This window comes from Aquarana catesbeiana, linkage group LG02 (genome assembly GCF_042186555.1).
Source record: "Aquarana catesbeiana isolate 2022-GZ linkage group LG02, ASM4218655v1, whole genome shotgun sequence".
NCBI classification, from domain to species: Eukaryota; Metazoa; Chordata; class Amphibia; order Anura; family Ranidae; genus Aquarana; species Aquarana catesbeiana.
In genome coordinates this window covers 686,776,191-686,796,874 of record NC_133325.1, presented here as the reverse complement: position 1 = coordinate 686,796,874, position 20,684 = coordinate 686,776,191, and the positions used below count along the sequence as shown (strand labels likewise).

At 43.4% G+C, this 20,684-nt stretch overlaps 1 protein-coding gene across 2 annotated transcripts in view; it reads left to right on the top strand.

The window, feature by feature from the left end:
* The window catches only part of SPAG5 (sperm associated antigen 5), a 184,872-nt gene extending 164,628 nt beyond the window's left edge, over nucleotides 1-20,244 (top strand). For both annotated transcript variants that reach the window (XM_073616771.1, XM_073616770.1), the window contains exons 24-26: nucleotides 4,106-4,180; nucleotides 19,636-19,716; nucleotides 20,018-20,244. In XM_073616771.1, coding sequence (XP_073472872.1) covers nucleotides 4,106-4,180; nucleotides 19,636-19,716; nucleotides 20,018-20,089 — 228 coding nt within the window. In that variant the 3' untranslated portion in view covers nucleotides 20,090-20,244. The remainder of the gene's footprint in view (nucleotides 1-4,105; nucleotides 4,181-19,635; nucleotides 19,717-20,017) is intronic.
* The last annotated feature ends 440 nt before the right edge of the window (nucleotides 20,245-20,684 follow it).

The window sequence follows — 20,684 nt, the reverse complement described above, 5'->3', positions numbered from 1 at the left end:
CTAGCCTCCATCGATATAAAAGACATGTATTTACACATACTTATCTTTCAGCCTCAACAGAGGTTCCTACGTTTTGCAGTAGAGGAACGTAATTTTCAGTTTGTGACTCTACCCTTTGGGCTTGCTACAGCTCCCTGGGTGTTCACAAAGGTCCTAGCACCAGTACTGGGTCTTTTAAGGGCCCAAGGGATCCTGGTGTTCGGGTATCTGGACAATCTCCTGCTCAGAGATCACTCATTACAGGCTCTAGAACAGCAAAATATGCACAGTGCAGTATTTGAAAAGCTTAGGCTGGATCATAAATACCAAAAAGTCAGCCTTGAAACCAGCTCAAAGTCTGAAGTATTTAGGTCTGATCCTAGATACGGTTCAAGCAAGAGTATTCTTGCCACCTGTAAGGATCTGTACCCTGAAGGTTCAGGTGTGTCAGATAAGGGGCACCAGACAACCCTCCATTTGGCTCTGTATGAGTCTTCTAGGGAGGATGGTATCCTCCTTCGAGGCAGTGCCCTATGCCCAGTTTCATTCCAGGCCTTTACAGCAAGACCTCTTGTCTTGGAACAGAAGAGGACAAGCCCTGAATTATCCAATGTGCTTATCTCCTCGGGCACGCTTAAGCGTAGTTGCAGGATCAGAACACGCTTAACACGCAGGATCAGGCACGCTTAAGCCTGGTTGCAGGATCAGAACCTGCGAAAAACAAAAATCCCTGGCAACTTGGAGAGTACTGACTACAGATGCCAGTCTCTCACGCTGGGGAGCAACCCTAGAGGGGCTCTCGGCTCAGGGGAAATGGTCAGGGACAGAACAGATCCTGCCCAGCAACGTCCAGGAATTACGGGCAGTACGTTTTGCCCTACGGTCCTGGACGGTGGAGGTTCAGTCCGACAATGCCACTGCAGTGGGCTATATAAACCACCAAGGCGGTAGTAGGAGTTGTTCAGCTCTGAAGGAGGTGAACAACATACTAGCCTGGGCAGAGAAACATGTGCCAATTCTATTGGCAGTCCATATCCCAGGAGTAGAGAACTGGAAGGCAGATTATCTCAGCCGCCAGTAGATCTGCCCCAGGGGAATGGTCACTACTTCCAGGGGTGTTCCAGGAAATTTGCCAGCATTGGGGATGGCCAGAGGTCTTCCTATTGGCATCCAGGTTCAACAATAAGCTACAGCAATTTGTGTCCTGAACAAGGGATCCTCTGGCAATCGGAGCAGATGCTCTGATAGTCCCATGAAGCCAGTACGCCCTGGTTTATGCTTTCCCTCCAATCCCTCTCCTTCCACATTTTGCTGCGCAGGATTCGGAGAGAGGGGGTTCCAATCATCCTTGGAAATCCGTGATTGGGAGGATTCTTTTTTTTTTTTCTACAGTCAGCTGTGGAAATAAGATTGGCTTTGAGTACAATCGGAGATCAGATTTCGGCCCTGTCAGTATTCTTCCAAAGGCCTTTAGCATCCCATTCGTTAGTCCGAACCTTTATGCAGGGGGCGACTCGTTTGTTTCCCCCCATTAGGTCACCTATGTGTCCTTGGGACTTGATCTTGGTGCTATCCGTGTTACAGAAACAACCATTTGAACGTATCAAGGAAATTCCATTAGACTTGCTGTCACGCAAGCTAGCCTTCCTGATGGCCATCACCTCGTCTAGAAGGGTGTCGAAGTTGGCGGCCCTTTCGTGCAGGGAACCATACTTGATCCTTCACCACGATAGGGTCGTGTTAAGACCTGTTCCATCCTTTTTGCCAAAAGTGGTGTCGACCTTTCATTTAAATCAGGACATTATTTTGCCTTCTTTTTTCTCTCGGCCTCGCTTGGCGGAAGAGAGTCGACTGCATTCATTGGATGTTGTCCGGGCAGTCAAGGTTTATTTGTCGAGATCTGCGGAGAGCCGAGGATCAGACTCCTTTTTTGTTTTACCAAAAGGACCCAAGAAGGGGCAGGCAGCTTCCAAGGCTTCCATTGCCAATTGGGTCCATCAATTGATCATTCTGGCCTATGGTCTGAAACATAAAGCCCCACCCTTTAGGGTGAGAGCTCATTCTACCAGAGGTGTAGGAACCTCCTGGGTTTTTTTCGCCATGAGCTATCTGTGGCTCAGATTTGTAAGGCTGCTACCTGGTCTTTAGTGCATACGTTCACAAAATTTTATCAAGTGGATGTTCGAGCAGCCAAGGATTCGGCTTTCAGCCGCAGTGTACTGCAGGCTGACGTATACGTTCTGATGGCTATTGTTTGGCAGGGTGTCTCCCTCCCCTCAAGGCTATTGCTCCTGGGACATCCCAGCAGGTAATGAATATTAGCCTGACTCTGTGTCCCATGATGTGTGAAATATAGGATTTTTTTTGTCATACCTGTAAAATTCTTTTCTTTGAATACATCATGAGACACAGAGATCCCTCCCCTCTTTTTTTGAGGATTCAGTGCTTGCTACAGAACTGAAGTACTTTCTGTATGGGGAGGGGTTATATAGGTGATCACTTCCTGTCTAAAGACCTTTTGGTCAATCAGTGTCCATTCACCTGGAGATGGAGTATAACCCATCCCCATAGCCCAACAATTTAGTGAATGCCAAGAAGGCGGTCACTAGAAGCATCTATTATAAAGTCTGGAAGACTTATATTGCTTGGTGTAAAGCCACAAAATTGCATCCTCGGAAATACGTTATTGGGAGAATCCTCATTTCTACAGTTGGCTGTGGAAATCAGATTGGCTTTGAGTACAGTCAGGGGTTAGATTTTGCGCCGGTCAGTATTTCAAAGGCATTCCAAACAGTTATGCTGTGGGCAACTAGTTTGCTTCCCCCCATTAGGTCCCTCTTGTGTCCTTGGAACTTTAACCTGGTGTTGTCTGTGTTACAGAAACAACCATTTAAGCCTATCAAGGAAATTCCATTCGTCTTGCTGTCATGCAAGCTAGCCTTCCTGCTGGCCATCACCTTGGCTAGAAGGGTATGTGAATTGGTGGGCCTTTCATGTAGGGAACCATGCTTAATCCTTCACCACAACAAGGTGGTGTTGTGTCCTATTCCATGCTTCTTGCCAAAGGTGGTGTTGGCCTTTCATTTGAATCGGGACATTGCTTTTCCTTCTTTTTTCTCGCTGCCTCGTTCGGCGAGAGAGAGATGACTGAACTCCTTGGCCATAGTTTGGGTAGTCAGTTTATTTGTCTAGATCTGCAGAGATCCGAGGATCGGACTGCTTTTTTATTTTGCCAAAAGGACTCGAGAAGGGGCAGGCAGCTTCCGAAGCTTCCATCGCCAGTTAGGTCTGCCATTTGGTCATTTAGGCCTATGGTCTGAAACGCAAGGCTCCTCCCTTCAGGGTGAGCGCTCATTCTACCAGGGGTGTAGGAACCTCCTGGGCTTTTCGCCATCAGGTATCTGTGGCTCAGATTTGTAAGGCTGCTACCTAGTCTTCAGTGCATACATTTACAAGATTTTATCAGGTGGATGTTGGAGCAGCCGAAGATTCGGCTTTCAGCCGTAGTGTACTACAGGCTGCTGTATAAAGTCTGATTGCTATTTTGATATTGTTTTTGGCAGAGTGTCTTTCTCCCCTCAAGGCTATTGCTCTGGGACGTCCCAGTATTATTATTATTATTCAGGATTTATATAGCGCCAACAGTTTACGCAGTGCTTTACAATATAAAAGGGAGACAATACAGTTATAATACAATAAAATACAAGAGGATTAAGAGGGCCCTGCTCAGAAGAGCTTACCATCTAATAAGTAATGAATAATAGCCTAACTCTGTGTCTCGTGATGTATGATAAAGAAAATTGGATTTTTTTCGTCATATTTGCCTGTAAAATCCTTTTCTTTGAATACATCACTGGACCCAGGTCCCTCCCATCTTTTGTGAATTCAGTGCTTGCTACAAAACTGATGCACTTCCTGTATAGGGGCGGACTTCCTGTCTAAGACTTTTGGTTTACCAGTGTCCATTCACCTAAAGAAGGAATAATAGCTTCTTTTTTTTTTTTTTTTTTTTTTTTTAAACAGCTAAAAAATGTTTTGTGCCATAGACATTAAATATCTGTACCTGTTTGTTCTTAATTGTCTGGTAGATGCTTTTAACAGTGGCTTTATGTTTTGTGTTCCTCAGTTAACTGCACTGAATATAAAACTTAATGATGTAGAATATTCAAAGTCTGAAGTTGTCCAGAGACTAATGAGACATGTAAGTACTTTTTTTTTTTTTTTTTTCCCATCAACAAATATACCTTTTATTAGTAAATGCCTACAATAAGGTGTCTTCCATGTATGGTATGAGCTATAAAAGAAAGGATCCCAAACTGCTATGCTTTAATTTCAAAAAGTTTATTTTTTACATTTACTTTCAGGTGAATCGCTTATTCTTATGGTCATGCTTACATTTTTAAGTGTAGTCATTTCTATGAGTGATTTGTATGCAAAAGCCAATGTCTAGAACAAAATGGTTGTTTGGATTTTCGTAACCTAGTTGTGTATGCTAATTATGCAAATGACTGGCAATTTGGAGACTGTTCTGTTTATCTTCACTCATATATGATCAGAAAAAAAATTATATTTAGAACAGCATTTCTTAACTCCCTTTTTTTAATATTACAGGCCCCCCAACATACCCCTTTCACCAGACTGACTGTTGAAATCATTACCAGTCCTATCAGATACCAACTTTACTTAAAGTGGTTGTAAATTTGCAGCTTCTCCCGCATCCCCACCTAAATTTATACATACCCAAGCCAGAACTCAATCCAGCAACCTGCACAAGAGCCAAGGCTCTCCTTCGGCCATTTCCTTCCTCATTGGCTCAGCTATAGTGAAGTAGGGCTGAGTGCCCCCTTAAGCAGGCGGCTTGCTATGGGGGCACTAGGCAGGGCAGGGGACCCCAGAAGAGAATTGGGGCTGCTTTTGCACAGAGCAAGTAGGTATAACCTGTTTGTTTAACCACTTGCCACCCAGGCCAATTCTGACATTACACAGAATTACACAGAACCCCCTAAATATATATTATATGTATGTTTTTTTTTTTTTTTTAGCAGAGACCCTAGAGAATAAGATGGCAGTCGTTGCAACTTTTTATCTCGCACGGTATTTGCGCCACAGTTTTTCAAACGCGTTTTTAAAAAAAAAAGGTAAAGTTAGCCTTTTTTTTGTATATAAAGATGATGTTAAGCCGAGTAAATAGATACCTAACATGTCACGCTTCAAAATTGCACACGCTCGTTGAATGGCACCAAACTTCGGTACTTAAAAATCCCCATAGGCGACACTTTAAAATTTTTTACAGGTTACATGTTTTGTGTTACAGAGGAGTTCTAGTGCTAGAATTATTGATCTCGCTCTTGCGGCAATACCTCACATGTGTGGTTTGAATGCCGTGTTTTCTTTTGTTTTTTTTTTTTCATTTCACTTTTATTTTTCTATTTTGACACTTTCTTTAGAATTTTTTTTTTTTTTTTTTGATCACTTTTATTCCTATTACAAGGAATGTAAACACCCCTTGTAATAGTAATAGTGCTTGGCAGGTCCTCTTTAGAGTGAGATCTGGGGTCAGTAAGTCCTATAAGAACAATCAAGCTCATATCATTCTTCTGGTGAAGGGAATCGCTGGCTCTAAAAGATGATATCAGAATGATGCCTGCAGCTGCAGTCATCATTCAGATATCACCGCTCAAAGTCCATGATGTCATATGATGTTACGCAGGCGGTATGTGTGTGTGTGTGTGTGAGACAACACTGAAGAAATGACACTTTGCTACAATGTAAAGTAGTGAGTGTACAGCTTGTATAACAGTGTAAATGTATTGGCCCCTCAAAATAACTCAACACACAGCCATTAATGTCTAAACCGCTGGCAACAAAAGTGAGTACACCCCTAAGAGAAAATTTCCAAATTGGGCCCAAAATGTCAATATTTTTTATTGCCACCATTATTTTCCAGCACTGCCTTAACCCTCTTGGGAATGGCGTTCACCAGAGCTTCGCAGGTTTCTACTGGAGTCCTCTTCCACTCCTCCATGGCGACATCACGGAGCTGGCGGATGTTAGAGACCTTGCGCTCCTCCACCTTCCATTTAAGGATGCCCCACAGATGCTCAATAGGGTTTAGGTCTGGAGACATGTTTGGCCAGTCCATCACCTTTACCCTCAGCTTCTTTAGCAAGGCAGTGGTCATCTTGGAGGTGCGTTTGGAGTCGTTATCATGTTGGAATACTGCCCTGCGGCCCACTCTCCGAAGGGAGGGGGATCATGCTCTGCTTCTGTATGTCACATGTTGGCATTCATGGTTCCTCAATGAACTGTAGCTCCCCAGTGCCAGCAGCACTCATGCAGCCCCAGACCATGACACTCCCACCACCATGCTTGACTGTAGGCAAGACACACTTGTGTTTGTACTCCTTACCTGGTTGCCACCACACACGCTTGACACCATCTGAACCAAATAAATGTATCTTCGTCTCATTAGACCACAGGACATGGTTTCAGTAATCCATGTCCCTAATCTGCTTGTCTTCAGCAAAAACTGTTAGCGGGCTTTCATCTTTAGAAGAGGTTTCCTTCTGGGATGACAGCCATGCAGACCAATTTTATGCAGTGTGCGGCATATGGTCTGAGCACTGACAGGATGATCCCCCACCCCTTCAACCTCTGCAGCAATGCTGGCAGCACTCGTACGTCTATATTTCCCAAAGCCAATCTCTGGATATTACGCTGAGCACGTGCACTCGACTCCTTTGATCGACCATGGCGAGGCCTGTTCTGAGTGGAACCTGTCCTGTTACACCGCTGTAACACCAAATTTAACACACTTGCTCCCCATTCACACCTGAGACCTTGTAACAATGAGTCACATGACACCGGGGAGGGAAAATGGTTAATTGGGTCGAATTTGGACATTTTCACTTAGGGGTGTACTCGTTGCCAGTGGTTTTAGACATTAATGGCTGTGTGCTGAGTTATTTTGAGGGGACAGCAAATTTACACTGTTATACAAGCTGCACACTCACTACTTTACATTGTAGCAAAGCGTCATTTCTTCAGTGTTGTTACATGAAAAGATATAATAAAATACTTCCAAAAATGTGAGGGTGTACTCACTTTTGTGAGATACTGTGTGTGCGTGTATGTATGTATGTATAATCTGCGCTCCCTCCCTGTTCCCGAGGGGGGGGGGGGCGCATGCTCCTGGCGGTGCTGTGATTCGATCCAGAACCGATCAGTTAACAGGTCCAGGCCAATGATTTTTGGCCTTTGACCTGCTGATCGGTTTTGGCGAATCAGGGAACAGCATGTGCCTGTGTTTACAAAGCATAGGAAATGTCATCTGTTCTCATGGAGCCCTTTTCGGTTCCAGCGTGAGAGGAGAGAACATCAGACAGAGTTTAAGCACTACACTGACACACAATCACATAGTTGGGCACATTTAACCCCCTGATCGCTCATAAGGTATATTACCAAAACACCTTTGGGATGAATTAGAGTGGAGACTGCGAGCCAGGCCTTCTCGTACACATTACTGCCTGACCTCACAAATGCGCTTCTGGAAGAATGTTCAATCGTTTCCTTAGAGACACTCCTAAACCTTGTGGGCAGCCTTCCCAGAAGAGTTGAAGCCGTTATAGCTACAAACGGTGGGCCAACTCAATATTGAACACTATAGACTAAGACTGGGATGCTTAAAAGATTAAAGTTCATGTATGTGTAAAGGCAGGTATCCCAATTCTTTTGGTAATATAGTGTATATCAGCCTTTGCAGCAGTGCAGTTAAAAAAGAAAAAAAAAAAAAGTACAGTATATACCCAAGCATGGGAGCCTGGGGTGGCCAGTGGGCAGATCGCTTTTATGCTTCGGCATATATATTTTTCTTTTCTTTTTTTGGCACAGATTTCTTCATCTACCTCGATGGATGTGAATGGAGGAATCTGTTAGGCTCTCTTTTTTGGTTTAGCCACACAGGATGTGTGGGGAAAAAAAGAACATTACATATATGCTCAACAAGGACCAGCAATGTACTGGTATGTCGCTATACTGGTTATACTGAGAAGATGCCTGCAGTTGTAGGCATCATCTTGGTTTCGTTTTTTCAGCCGGCTGTCGGCTTTCATGTAAAAGCAATCCTGGTGGCTAGTTAGCCGCTAGATTGCTTTTACAAGCAGTGGGATGGGACACCTTCCACGTTTTTCTTGGGCTCTAATGTCCCACAGGGGAAACCCGAGAATGCAGGCGGCGGTTCTGCCAGCTGACCATAGAGCTGACCGGAGACCAGAATGGCTCCAATCATCTCTACCCTCTAAAACTGAAAGTTAGGAGCATTTCATCACTTAGGTTTCGCTGCATGTAAACAGCGTCATTTTTAAATTGGGAAAGCTTCTGATCACACCGATCTTGGTGTGATCATATGCTTTAAGGGCAGAGGAGAGACCCCAGATTTCTCAGAAAAGAGTACCTGTCACTGCCTATTGCTTTCACAGGGGGTATTTACATTCCCTGTGATTAACAATAAAAGTGATCAAAAGGAAAAAAATTAAATGGACAGGGTAAAAATTTAAGCAAAATTAAAGCACCTCCGTCCAAAGGCGAATGCAAGCATCAGTCTCGTGTCAGTATGTAAACAATAATTGAACCATGCATGTGAGGTATCACTGCGAACATCAGATCAAGGGCAGTAATTATACCACTAGACCCCCTGTAAAAATCGAAAGTGGTAAAGTGAAGGCTTTTAACGCATCGCCTATGGATATTAAAGCGGAGCGCCGCCGATAATTTTGCCTACAAATACTGCAGCTGCTGACTTTTAAAACATGGACACTTACCTGTCCAGGGCGCCCGCGATGTCGGCACCCGAGGCCGAACCGTCTCTCCGTCCTCGGGTGCTGCCGCCTCCATCTTCGGTAAGGGAATCAGGAAGTGAAGCCGTGCGGCTTCACTTCCCGGTTCCCTACTGCGCATGCGCGAGTCGCGCAGCGCAATATGGATAGTCCCTGCTGCCTCTGGGACCCGTGTGTTTCCCAGCAGGCAGCGGGGAGGGAGCAGGAAGTGGCATAAATAACCGCAGATTCTGCGGCTATCTATGCCGGAAGTGAGTACAGATACCTGTAATATACAGGTATCTGTACTCCCCTCCCCCCTGAAAGGTGCCAACTGTGTCACCGGAGGGGGGGAGGAATCTGATGAGTGGAAGTTCCACTTTTGGGTGGAACTCCACTTTAAAAATGTATGTAGTATGTCACCCATTGCACAGGCGTGTGCAATTTTAAAGTAGGTCATGTTTGGTAAAATATAAACGCTCTTACGCCGAGTAAATAGATACCAAACAATTGGGCAATGCGTTTTGTGTTTTTGTGCATTAAATCTCAAAAGTGTATTTTTTCCCCAAAAAATTGTTTGAAAAACTGCTGCGCAAATACTGTGTGACATAAAAAATTCTCTCGGGCCAATGTATGATGTTTGTGGGTTCAAAGTAATTTTCTAGCAAAAAAAAAAAAATATATTTTTTTCATGTAAACAAAGTGTCAGAAAAGGCTTGGTCTTCAAGTGGTTGGAAGAGTGGGCGATGTGTAGCATATGCTTCTAATGTTGGGCAAAAAAATGCCAGGACAGCTCAAACCCCCCCCCAAATGACTCCTTTTTGGAAAGTAGATACCCCAAGGTATTTGTTGAGAGGCCTGTTGTGGCAAAAAATTCTTCTATGCACTACAAGTTTATGAAAAATGTCTACTATCCTGGCATTTCAGGGCCTTTTGAAACTGTGATAGTAGGTTGTGAGGAGGTGACATGAGGAAATACACCCTTTAAAAGCTTGCAGGAGGTGGTCTTTGAATTTTGGAGGCCTGTACATGGTTAGTCTGCCAAAAAGTCTCACATGTGGTATCCCCATACTCTGGAGAAGCAGCAGAATGTATTTTGGGGTGTTATTCCACATATATCTATGGCATGTGTGACAGTATATCATTTAAGTAAAAACTTTATGTAAAATAAAAAAATAAAAACTTTTGTTATTTTCCAGAGAATGGTGGCAAAAATAAATAATTCCTTGGACTCAACATGCCTCTCAGCAAATAGCTTGGGGTGTCTGCTTTCCAAAAAGGGGTAATTTGGGGGGTGTTTGTACTGCCCTGGCATTTTAGCACCTCAAGAAATGGGATAGGCAGTCAGGAAAAAAAAAAGCTGCGTAAATTCCAGTTTATATACCATAGTTTTGTAGACGCTATAACTCACACCAATTATACACTTATTGGGATTTTCTTCTTCCAAAAACATGTAGCAGAATAAATGTTGGTCTTAAATGTATGATGAAATTTGAGTTTATTGGATATTTTTTTATAACACGGTAGAACATTTTTTGGGTTTTTTTTGTTCATATCGCAAAAAATAAAAACCCAGTGGTGATCAAATACCACCAAAAGAAAGCTATTTATGTGGGGGAAAAAAAGGACATAAGTTTCATTTGGTTACAGCGTTGCATTACCAGTTAAAGTAGCGTAGTGCTGAATACCAAAAAATGGCCTGGTCAGGAAGAAGGTAAAATCTTTTGGAGGTCAAGTGGCTAATATTAAATATAAATTAATATCGCTTTAAAAAAAAAAAAAAAAAATCAATGCCTTGCTCTATACAGATAGCTAGAAACAGAACAAATGAAAATCCTAATTTTATGTATATAAAAAATGACAAATCACAAATAGGCAAACTAGCTAGTGAGATTTTTGTTTTCTAATCAAAACATGGATTTGAGGTAGTTACTGACAATGTTACTTGCATGTCTGACCCATGTATTTCAGGTTCAACAATGCAGAGAATTCAGCTTCCTTTTTTTTCCCCTCAACATCTAGTAGTCCATTGAACATATGTCCTTTGGGTGGATTTATTTTCCCTCTTAGCTAGGTTCACACCTTGGTGGCTATGGAGCTGTGTTTGCGCAGGCAAGGAAGCCCGTTCATTCAGATGGGCTGCTGTGCCATTGTTTCCGCAGGAAAAAGGTTCCTACACCTTATTTTAATGCAGCAAGTGGGAAATCGCACTGTGTTTTTGCACTGTGATTTCCCACAACCTAAAACGCACTCTTGTCTTCAGATGCATGGGGGGGATGCCATTAAGAATGAATAGCAGCCCCTCGCGTCTGCAACAAAGCAGCAAGATTTGGCTGCGGGTGTGAAAACAGTTGCAATTTACACGCTGTCCCTTACCCACAACAGCAAGTGTGAACCTTGCCTCAGTTTAGCTTTTTTGTCTCATCAGTATGAAAAGTGCAAAGTTTTAGAGCTAAATTAAAATTGCGCATTGCAATAATGGGCATGTTTCCTCAATGTAATGCATATTATGTGTTGGTATGTGTCGCTACACACCGTAGTACATGCTGTATGTGATGACTGCAGGGTGGATTTGATTTAAATCGCTAGTAAAAAAGGCTTTACTTAAATCAACTTGATTTAAATCATAATTTTTACAGAGAAACTGTCATCTCTGCCCCCTGCGGCTCCTTGACTCACTGACAATCCCATTAACTTTTAACCACTTCCACCTGGCCTATAGCAGAATGACGGCCGGGCGGTGGTTCAGTTATCCTGACTGGGCGTCATATGATGTCCTTCAGGATAACAGCCACCGCGCTCCCGTGGGGGCGCGCACCGCGGCAGTCGGTGGTGTGGTGTGTCAGACTGACACACAGAGGCTCTTTACCACGTGATCAGCTGTGTCCAATCACGGCTGATCACAATGTAAACAGGAAGAGCTGACAGACGTGAGTAGAGGAGAGCCAATCGGCGGCTCTCCTGACGGGGGGTCTGCGCTGATTATCAGCGCAGCCCCCCCACAGATGCCCACCCAGCACCACCATCATGCCGCCCAGGACCACCCGGGAAGGGGGCAACATGTGGATGGTCAGGTATGTACACCATGGCCATCCACATATGAAAAAATTGCACAATACATGGCAATCAGTGCCCACAAATGGGCACTGTCAACATTATGGTCCAGCTAAAAAAAAAAAAGTGATGCCCAGCAATGCCACCTCTCAGTGCCCATCAGTGCCACCCATAAGTGCCCATCAATGCTGCTTATGAGTGCCCATCAGTGCTCATTGATGCCGCCTTATCAGTGCAGCCATATCAGTGCCCGTCATTGAAGAAGAAAACTTATTTACAAAAAATTTTACAGAAACAAAAAACTTAAATGCAAAACGTAAAAATCGCAGAGGTTATCAAATACCACCAAAAGAAAGCTCTATTTGTGGGAACAAAATGATAAAAAATTTGTTTGGGTACAGTGTAGCATGACCGCGCAATTGTCATTCAAATTGCGACAGCGATGAAAGCTGAAAATTGGCTTAGGCAGGAAGGTGCGTAAGTGCCCGGTATTGAAGTGGTTAAGGATGGGCTCAGGCTTTGTTCGCAGTTTCACATGCCCGAGCCCGCCAGGAAGCTCACACTGCACAGCGCTAATCACAGGCAGTGAGACCTTTCCCGATCCGTGGCTGCACAGATGGGGAAATGTCTCAATGGCTGTGATTAGCGGTGTGAGCTTCCTGGTGGGCTTGTGGCATGTGGAGCTGCGAACACGCCCAAGCTCATCCTTATTCACTTTAATGGGACGGCTGGTGATGTGGATGCCCGCTAACGGGTGCTGCCGTGATGGATCTGAAATGATAGGTGCTCTTTAAATGTAAGGACTCATTCTTGCTGGTAGTTAGAATTTTTAATATTTGCAAACAAAATGAAGGTTTCCTGTTTAGAATAATATGCTGTCAGGTTAGTAAAACGGCAATATCAGAACCGATTGAATCATACAGTTTGTAATGTACATGGATTTGCAAAACAATGGGATAAAGGGATATTCCTGAACTTTGTTTTATCTCATGGTTACTGTAAAATTGTGTGAATGCATCAATTAATTAAATATAATGTGCTGTCTCTTTAAACCATCATATATATCGTGCAAAATGTATTCTGTGTACATACACAATAAGTAAAGTGCTGATCAATGAATATGTCCAATGTGTGTCCAATTCTTCAAAGTTTAAAAAGTGCATAAATCAGCTCCAACAGATCAAAAAAAAAAAATATGTATACAAAAATCATTCCATTTTTAAAGTTCATAAAAAGTGATGTTGAAGTGAAAAAATGATTATGTTCAGTGGATATGGTGACTCTTCATACGTGCTCCCCCCCTCAGGTCCGCACTCACCAAAGGGATGTACCCATGCAGGGGTAAAAGGCCTTGCAATGGAGTCGGCTCTTTGTCCTGCGTTTTCTCTTTGACATCCACGATCGTTTTATATGAACTCTCACATATAGATGGATAAGAAAAGAAGGGATCCCATCGTGTAAATCGTAATTAAAAGTTTATAAAGTATTTTAAAAAAGCACTGCCACTAGTGCTACAGAGTAATACACGACTTAACAAAATCGTCTGGGACGCCTTGCGTTCCACAGACCGAAAACTCCAAAACCGGAAGTGACGTAGTGACACTGAAGTCTCTGCCCTATTTATTGTGTATGTACACAATACATTTAGCGTGATATGATGATGGTTTAAAGAGACAGCATATTGTATTTATTTTTTCTATATAACACAAGTTGTCACATTAACATTTAGCAGCACCAATTTACCCATATACTTTCCATTTATCCCTTCACTGATCCCACACCTGTGGGCACAGCTAGGCGCGGAACATAATTATATATATATATAATATAATTTTTTTTTTTTTTTTAATCAATGCAGTGCATGTTATCTCAGCTTGCAGAGCTTGGATTCATTGAATGAGTTTACCAAAAATGTAACTTTCTTTATCGTACATCACGGTACACAGAGCACCATAGTAATCACTATGTGGGTATATAGGCACCTTCAGGTGATGGATACTGGTATACCCAATACAGGAAGTTCACTCCCCATATAACCCCTCCTCCTACCAGGAGTACCTCAGTTTTTTCGCCAGTGTCTAGGGTGTTGGTCACAAGTGAAGATGTGCTCTGAGGAGCTCCAGGAGGGCTCCTTGCTGGATTTAAATAGCCTCCACAGATCGGATTCATCCAAAGTGCCACTGAGGCCAAGGTGGATGGTACCTGGGCCTTGTATTCGAAGCGTGAGGTTTTGCCTGTAATGCCTCTCTTTGCAGGGCTGGACCCCAGGACGCAGGACTTTGGCCAAGTCTACATCACTTAAAGTTTTTCCTGGCGGGGTGCTATTACAGGTCCAAGGGAGTGGAACCCCGATAAAAAGGGACCGGGTCCTTGAAGGTTTGCTACATGATGGCTGAAGTTTGATTCTGTCTGTTAATTCAGCAGAATCCTGCGGCGGGGCTAAGGTAAGGGAAGAAGCCTAGGAACTATAAAAGTCCACCTATGGTTTTTTTCTTTAGGGAAAAATGTTGTCATGCCTTAAATCTCCACTAGAGGGAGTCTGTGCACAAACCTTAATCTGCTGTCTTCACTTCAAGCTCAGTGTCAGTCTGTGTGTGGCACAGCAGCTTGCACAGGGGGATTCCTTTTGGGGTAAGAGATTTGCCATGCTTTTCTCCCCCCTGAAGAGACCAGGAGGGTTAGGGAATCAGCATTGTTGTTACCCCCTTTCAATACAGGTCCCGATATTCCGTTCCACATGTTTTTTTTCTTTCCTGCTTGTTTCCTTAGGCTCTGCCTCTCTCCCTCCCCCCTCGTGTTGGGTCTGCAGACCCGAAGGCCATGTGCGGGAACGTCTTGAATTTCAAACGAGGGGGCGGGTTGACGAAGGGGACGGGGCCTAGGCACAGCGCTGTGTATAGGACGCACGGCGCAGGCTTAAGAAATCAACTGGAGCACTCTCTCCTCAGCTGATAGCGAGGAGAAGCAAGCCTGGCTACACCCGGGACACGGGAGCGGTGGGGCACGTAAGGACTGCAAAGGTGTTCCTAATATGAAAAGGACATTTTTCCCAGCGCTAGACTGAACTTGTATAGCGGCATTATACTGTCAGACTATTATTCAGCGATTAGTGCATTTAATAGTGCCTCTGCTTTTTGTGCTTAGGACTATGTCTGCCAAAAAAGACACCACAAAAACCTAACAAAAGGTACCAAAGATTTCACCTCCAGGTGCTGGGAACTCCAGCCATGCCTCCAACACTGTCACCCTACCACTTGGGGCAGCCCAGGGTGAGTTATTGGAACAAATTGGGGGTGCAGCTGCTTCTCACATCTCAGCCCCTGTATACGTGACTGAAGATGCCTTTTCCTCCGCCCTGCAATCGCAACCTCCATCCAAATGGATAGGAAGCGTGTTAGATCCCCCTCCCCCACCTTAGACCCTTTGCAAGGAGAACAGTGGGTACAGGATGAGGTGTTACCCTCAGGTGATCAGGAGAAAAAACAAACCGATTACTCCACTGCGGAGGAAACAACGGTAGATGAACCCTTTTCAGCTTCGCAATCTGAGAAATTGTTGGTACAGTCTCTTACGGAGATGGTTCGTTCCATTTTCATGCTACCCCTAACGGAGTCTGCTGAAAGTTTGGTTTCTTACTTGGGTTCCTTAAAACCTTCACAGCCTTTGCATGCATTTCCTGTCCATGCATTACTAGAAAAGCTTATTTATGCTGAATGGGATCATCCGGATAAGCATTTTCTCCATCCAAAGAGATTCTCCGTTCTCTATCCCATGGAGGAGAAATTCACTAAAAAATCTAATGTACCAGCAGTTGACGCTGCGATTTCCAGTGTGAATAAAAGTGTAACTTGTCCAGTAGACAATGCACAAATGCTTAAGGATCCAACAGATAAGATTGGAATTCCTGCTAAAATCCTCTTTTTCTTTGGCAGGTGCCATTACTCAGCCTGCAGTCGCTGCACTAGGCATCTGTCAATCCCTAAAGGACCAATTTAGACAGGCCCTTCAAGAGCTTCCTGTACAGCAAGCCCGGGATTTCGCCGAACTGCCAAGAGCATTATGTTTTGACATAGACGCCATTAAAAATTATATTCACCAGGCGTCCCGCCTTGCGCTTGTGCAAGTACACATGTGAAGAATCCTGTGGGCGCCCACCCTCACCAGGGTGGGGGGAAGACTTCTGCAGTTCTCAGAAGTCTGGCAAGAGGAAATTCAGGACAGATGGGTCATCTTCATGGTAACTCTAAGGTACAAACTGGAATTTCGGGACTTTCCACCGTCTCATTTTCTGAGGTCAAACGTTCCCAAAGATCTAGGGAAATGGCAATCTCTGTTTCAGGCACTAGATCGATTTAAAGGCTCAGGGGGTGATCATACAAATCCCCACAAGAGCAAGGTTTGGGGTTTTATTCAAACCTCTTTACGGTACCAAAACCGAATGGAGATGTCAGACCCAGTCTAAAAAATCTAAATCAGTTCCTGAAGATACGCTCCTTTCGCATGGAGTCGATCAGGTCGGTCGTTTCTATCCTACAAGGAGGAGAACTTCTGGCGTCTATCGACATCAGGGATGCATATCTGCATGTTCCTATATTTCCCGCTCACCAAAGGTTTCTGCGGTTCCCCCCTGGGTGTTTACAAAAGTCCTGGCCCCACCACTAGCCAGGTTAAGGGCACAGGGCATAACAGTCTTGGCGTACCTGGACGATCTATTGCTAATAAACCAGTCGGTGGCTCGTTTGGAGCAAAGCATACACATTACAACCAGTTACCTGGAAAGTCTAGGTTGGATTCTCAACCTAGAGAAGCCTTCCTTAAAACCGCTAAAAAGGCTGGACTATTTGGGTCTGATCATAGACACAGCCCAGAAAACGGTGTTCTTGCCTCAGGCGAAGATCAATTCCATAACAGAACTGGTGCGGATGGTCAGGACAAAAGGGGAGCCCTCCATTCGCATTTGCATTAGGTTGTTAGGAAAGATAGTGGCTTCATTCAAAGCAGTTCCCTATGCCCAGTTCCATTCAAGACTGCTGCAAAACAGTATCCTGTCTACTTGGAACAATTTGATTCAAGCTTTAGCTTGAATGCGGCTGTTCCTAATGCGGCTGTCCCTAAGGGTGTCCCAAAGACTCAGTTGGTGGTTACTAACCCAGAATCTGCTGAAAGGAAAATCATTCAGACCTGTTATCTGGAAGGTGGTAACGACAGAGGCCAGCCTTTCAGGCTAGGGAGCAGTGTTAGAAAAGACAACTGTCCAGGGACAGTGGTCAAGAACCGAAAGAGCCTTGCCCATCAACATCCTAGAGATTTGAGCAGTGTGTCTGGCTCTGAAGGCCTGGACTTTCAGGTTACGGGATTGTCCTGTCAGGATCCAATCCGACAATGCCACAGCTGTGGCCTATATCATTCACCAAGGGGGCACCAAGAGTCTCGCAGAGCAGAAAGAGGTGAACCATATTCTAACTTGGGCAGAAAGGAATGTTCCGTGCCTATTGGCAGTCTTCATTACGGGAGTAGAGAATTGGCAGGCGGACTAGGGTCGCCAGCAGTTATTCCCGGGGGAATGGTCCCTTCACACCGACATTTTTCGGGCTGTTTGCCAAAGATGGGGCACTCCGGACGTAGATCTGGCATCCAGATTCGACATGAAGTTGGTCAACTTTATGCCCAGAACAAGGGATGTGCATGCGGAACAGATGCGTTGGTGACCCTGTGGGATCAGTTCTCACTGATTTATGCATTTCCCCCTATTCAGTTCCTGCCCCGACTTCTTTGCAGGATCAAGGTGGAAAGAAAGCCGGTAATTCTGGTAGCCCCAGTGTGACCCAGAAGGTCCTGGTATGCAGAAATCGTAAAGATGGCGATGGAGGATCCATGGTCCCTTCCACTACGGCCAGACCTACTCTCACAGGGGCCAATATTCCATCCTACCGTGCGAATGCTAAATTTAACAAGTTGGCTATTGAAACCCACATTATGAAAAAATGGGTCAGTTATCTCCACCTTGGCACCCTCGAAAGTATATCATAGGCAGAATTCTTGCCTTTCTACAAATAGGGGTAGAGATGAAATTGGCATTGAGTACTATTAAGGTACAAATCTCAGCTTTATCAATCTTATTTCAAAGACCGCTTGCTTCACATTCTTTAGTCCGGGGTTTTATGCAAGGGGTGATGCGGCTTAATCCGCCAGTTAAATCACCTTTGAGCCCTTGGGACTTGAACTTAGTTTTGTCAGTGTTACAAAAACAGCCATTTGAACCGATACAGCATATTTCCTTAGGCCTTTTGACAAGGAAGTTGGTGTTCTTGGTTGCTATATCCTCAGCAAGGAGGGTTTTGGAATTGGCTGCTCTTTCTTGTAAAGAGCCATACTTGATTATTCACGAGGACAGAGTGGTGTTGCGCCCTCGTCCAGGTTTTCTGCCAAAAGTGGTCTCAGGTTTCCTGCCAAAAGTGGTCTCAGGTTTCCATCTGAACCAAGATATTGTCCTGCCATCGTTTTTTCCAAAACCATGTTCCAGGGAAGAGAAGTCACTACATTGTCTTGATGTGGTGAGAGCGGTCAAAGTCTATTTAAAGACTGCTCAGATCCGAAAGACTGATGTCTTATTTGTACTGCCAGAGGGTCCTAAGAAAGGATAGGCAGCGTCGAAAACCACTGTCGGAGTGAATTCGGCAAGTTATAATTCAGACTTATTATTTAAGGAGTAAGATTCCACCTTTTCAAGTCAAAGCGCACTCTATCAGGGTGGTTAGTGCTTCTTGGGCAGTGCATCAACCAGGCCTCCATGGTTCAGATATGTAAGGCCGCGACTTGGTCTTCAGTACATACGTTCACCAAGTTTTATCAGATGGATGTAAGAAGGGCATGAGGATATCGCTTTGGGCACAGTGTGCTGCAGGCAGCAGTATAGGTCCTCAAGTCTGGGGGTGCCCTACGGGTTGTCTCTCCCTCCTCTTAAATAGCATTGCTATGGGACGTCCTACATAGTGATTACTATGGTGCTCTGTGTCCCGTGATGTACGATAAAGAAAATAGGATTGTTATAACAGCTTACCTGTAAAATCCTTTTCTTGGAGTACATCATGGGACAAAGAGGTCCCACCCCTCTTTCTGGGGTTTAGATTTATTGCTTTGCTACAAAAACTGAGGTACTCCTGGTAGGAGGAGGGGTTATATAGGGAGTGAAGTTCCTGTATTGGGTATAACAGTGTCCATCACCTGAATGTGCCTATATACCCACATAGTGATTACTATGGTGCTCTGATTCCCATGATGTACTCCAAGAAAAGGATTTTACAGGTAAGCTGTTATAAAAATCGTATTATTGCAGAATATACAGCCTCATGCTACATAATTAATGTGTTTCATGCTGAATAAACTACATTATTAATGTGTCCTAAAGAGAAAACTATCTTTAGATAGATTTTTTACTCCAAAAGCATTTTATTAAAATTAATTTGATAATCAAAAAAACCTTTTTTTTTTTTTTTTTTAAATCCTTGATTTTTATTAACCTTTGGATGACTGTCATGCGTTGTGTTACAAACATGGGTTATGTCCTATTTTGTACATACTGGGGAGTGTTGACCTCTCATTCAAAATGAGTATGCTGCCTTAAGAAATGTATGCTAATGTGTGACATACTGGGCTTTAATGCACCTTACACATGTAAATGGGTCATATTAGTCTTTGTTGCTTTTACTGAAGGTTGTAATTTGATATCTAATTTTCTTTTCTACTCCATTACACCTATTTTTGCATATGTGTTCTCTTAATTTTATAGAGGGACATTTTGCAAGGAAATCTCGCTCGCTCAGAGGCAGAAGTAAAGAAGCTTGATGACATTATTGAAAAAATAAGAGAGGTAATGTTGAAAGATAGTTTTCAGTAAAAGCCTTGGCTGTGACTGTCATAACTCTTTACTGAATTGATTTCATTTCTACAAAACCATTGTGAAATCTTTTAGGTTATGTACATTAAAAGGATTAGTCCAACCAAAGCACAGTTTTTGGTCCTCTGCTATGCAAATAAGTTCACTCTTATGCTACCATGTTGTTTTGGTAACAAGTTTGCTATTGTTTTTCTAAGCTGCTCTTAGTCACATGCAAATAAAGATGCATTCTTAAAGTATGTTATTTACAGCTATTTTTCCATCCTTTCTGCAGGCTCTGCTTTCTGTACCAGACATTGTAAACCAATGCAACACTCTTAGACAGTTAAAGGAGTTTCTCAACTAGAACATCATCAGATTTTTAATACTGCAAGAAAAAATGTATGAAATTACAGCATTTTAATATGTTAAACATATAAAAATTTGTACATTTGTTTATATTGTCAAATGTTTGTAAAGTTGTTCTAAATATTAAATAAATAAAATAATTTGAGATGTGAATGCATACTATGCTTCGGAATGGGGAGAGCTGATGCTATCAGCTGACATTGAGCATATGCCCTCTTTTTCCCTCTGGGTCTTCATACTTGCTATATTCATGGACTGGTAAAATGTTGCAACACTTGCGTTAAAAGAAAACACTCCCCAGAGATCTCAGTGTGTGTTTAATTTTATGGTTATATAATTTTGTATGCCGCATGCATGAAATGAGGTGCATAAAATCATATTCTTCACATGCTTCATCTCATGCATACACAGTATGACAATACTGCAAGATCTAATAGTTTATGTACAAGATTTTCCTGAACACAATGGGATGCTGTCTTCACAGGGGGCTTCATCAGGGAAACCAAAAAGGTAAGTAAAGCAAAAAAAAAACTGCTTTCTTAAAAGAAAAAAAAAAAAAAAAAGTGTGAGGTGATTTCACATCAGCAAGCAGA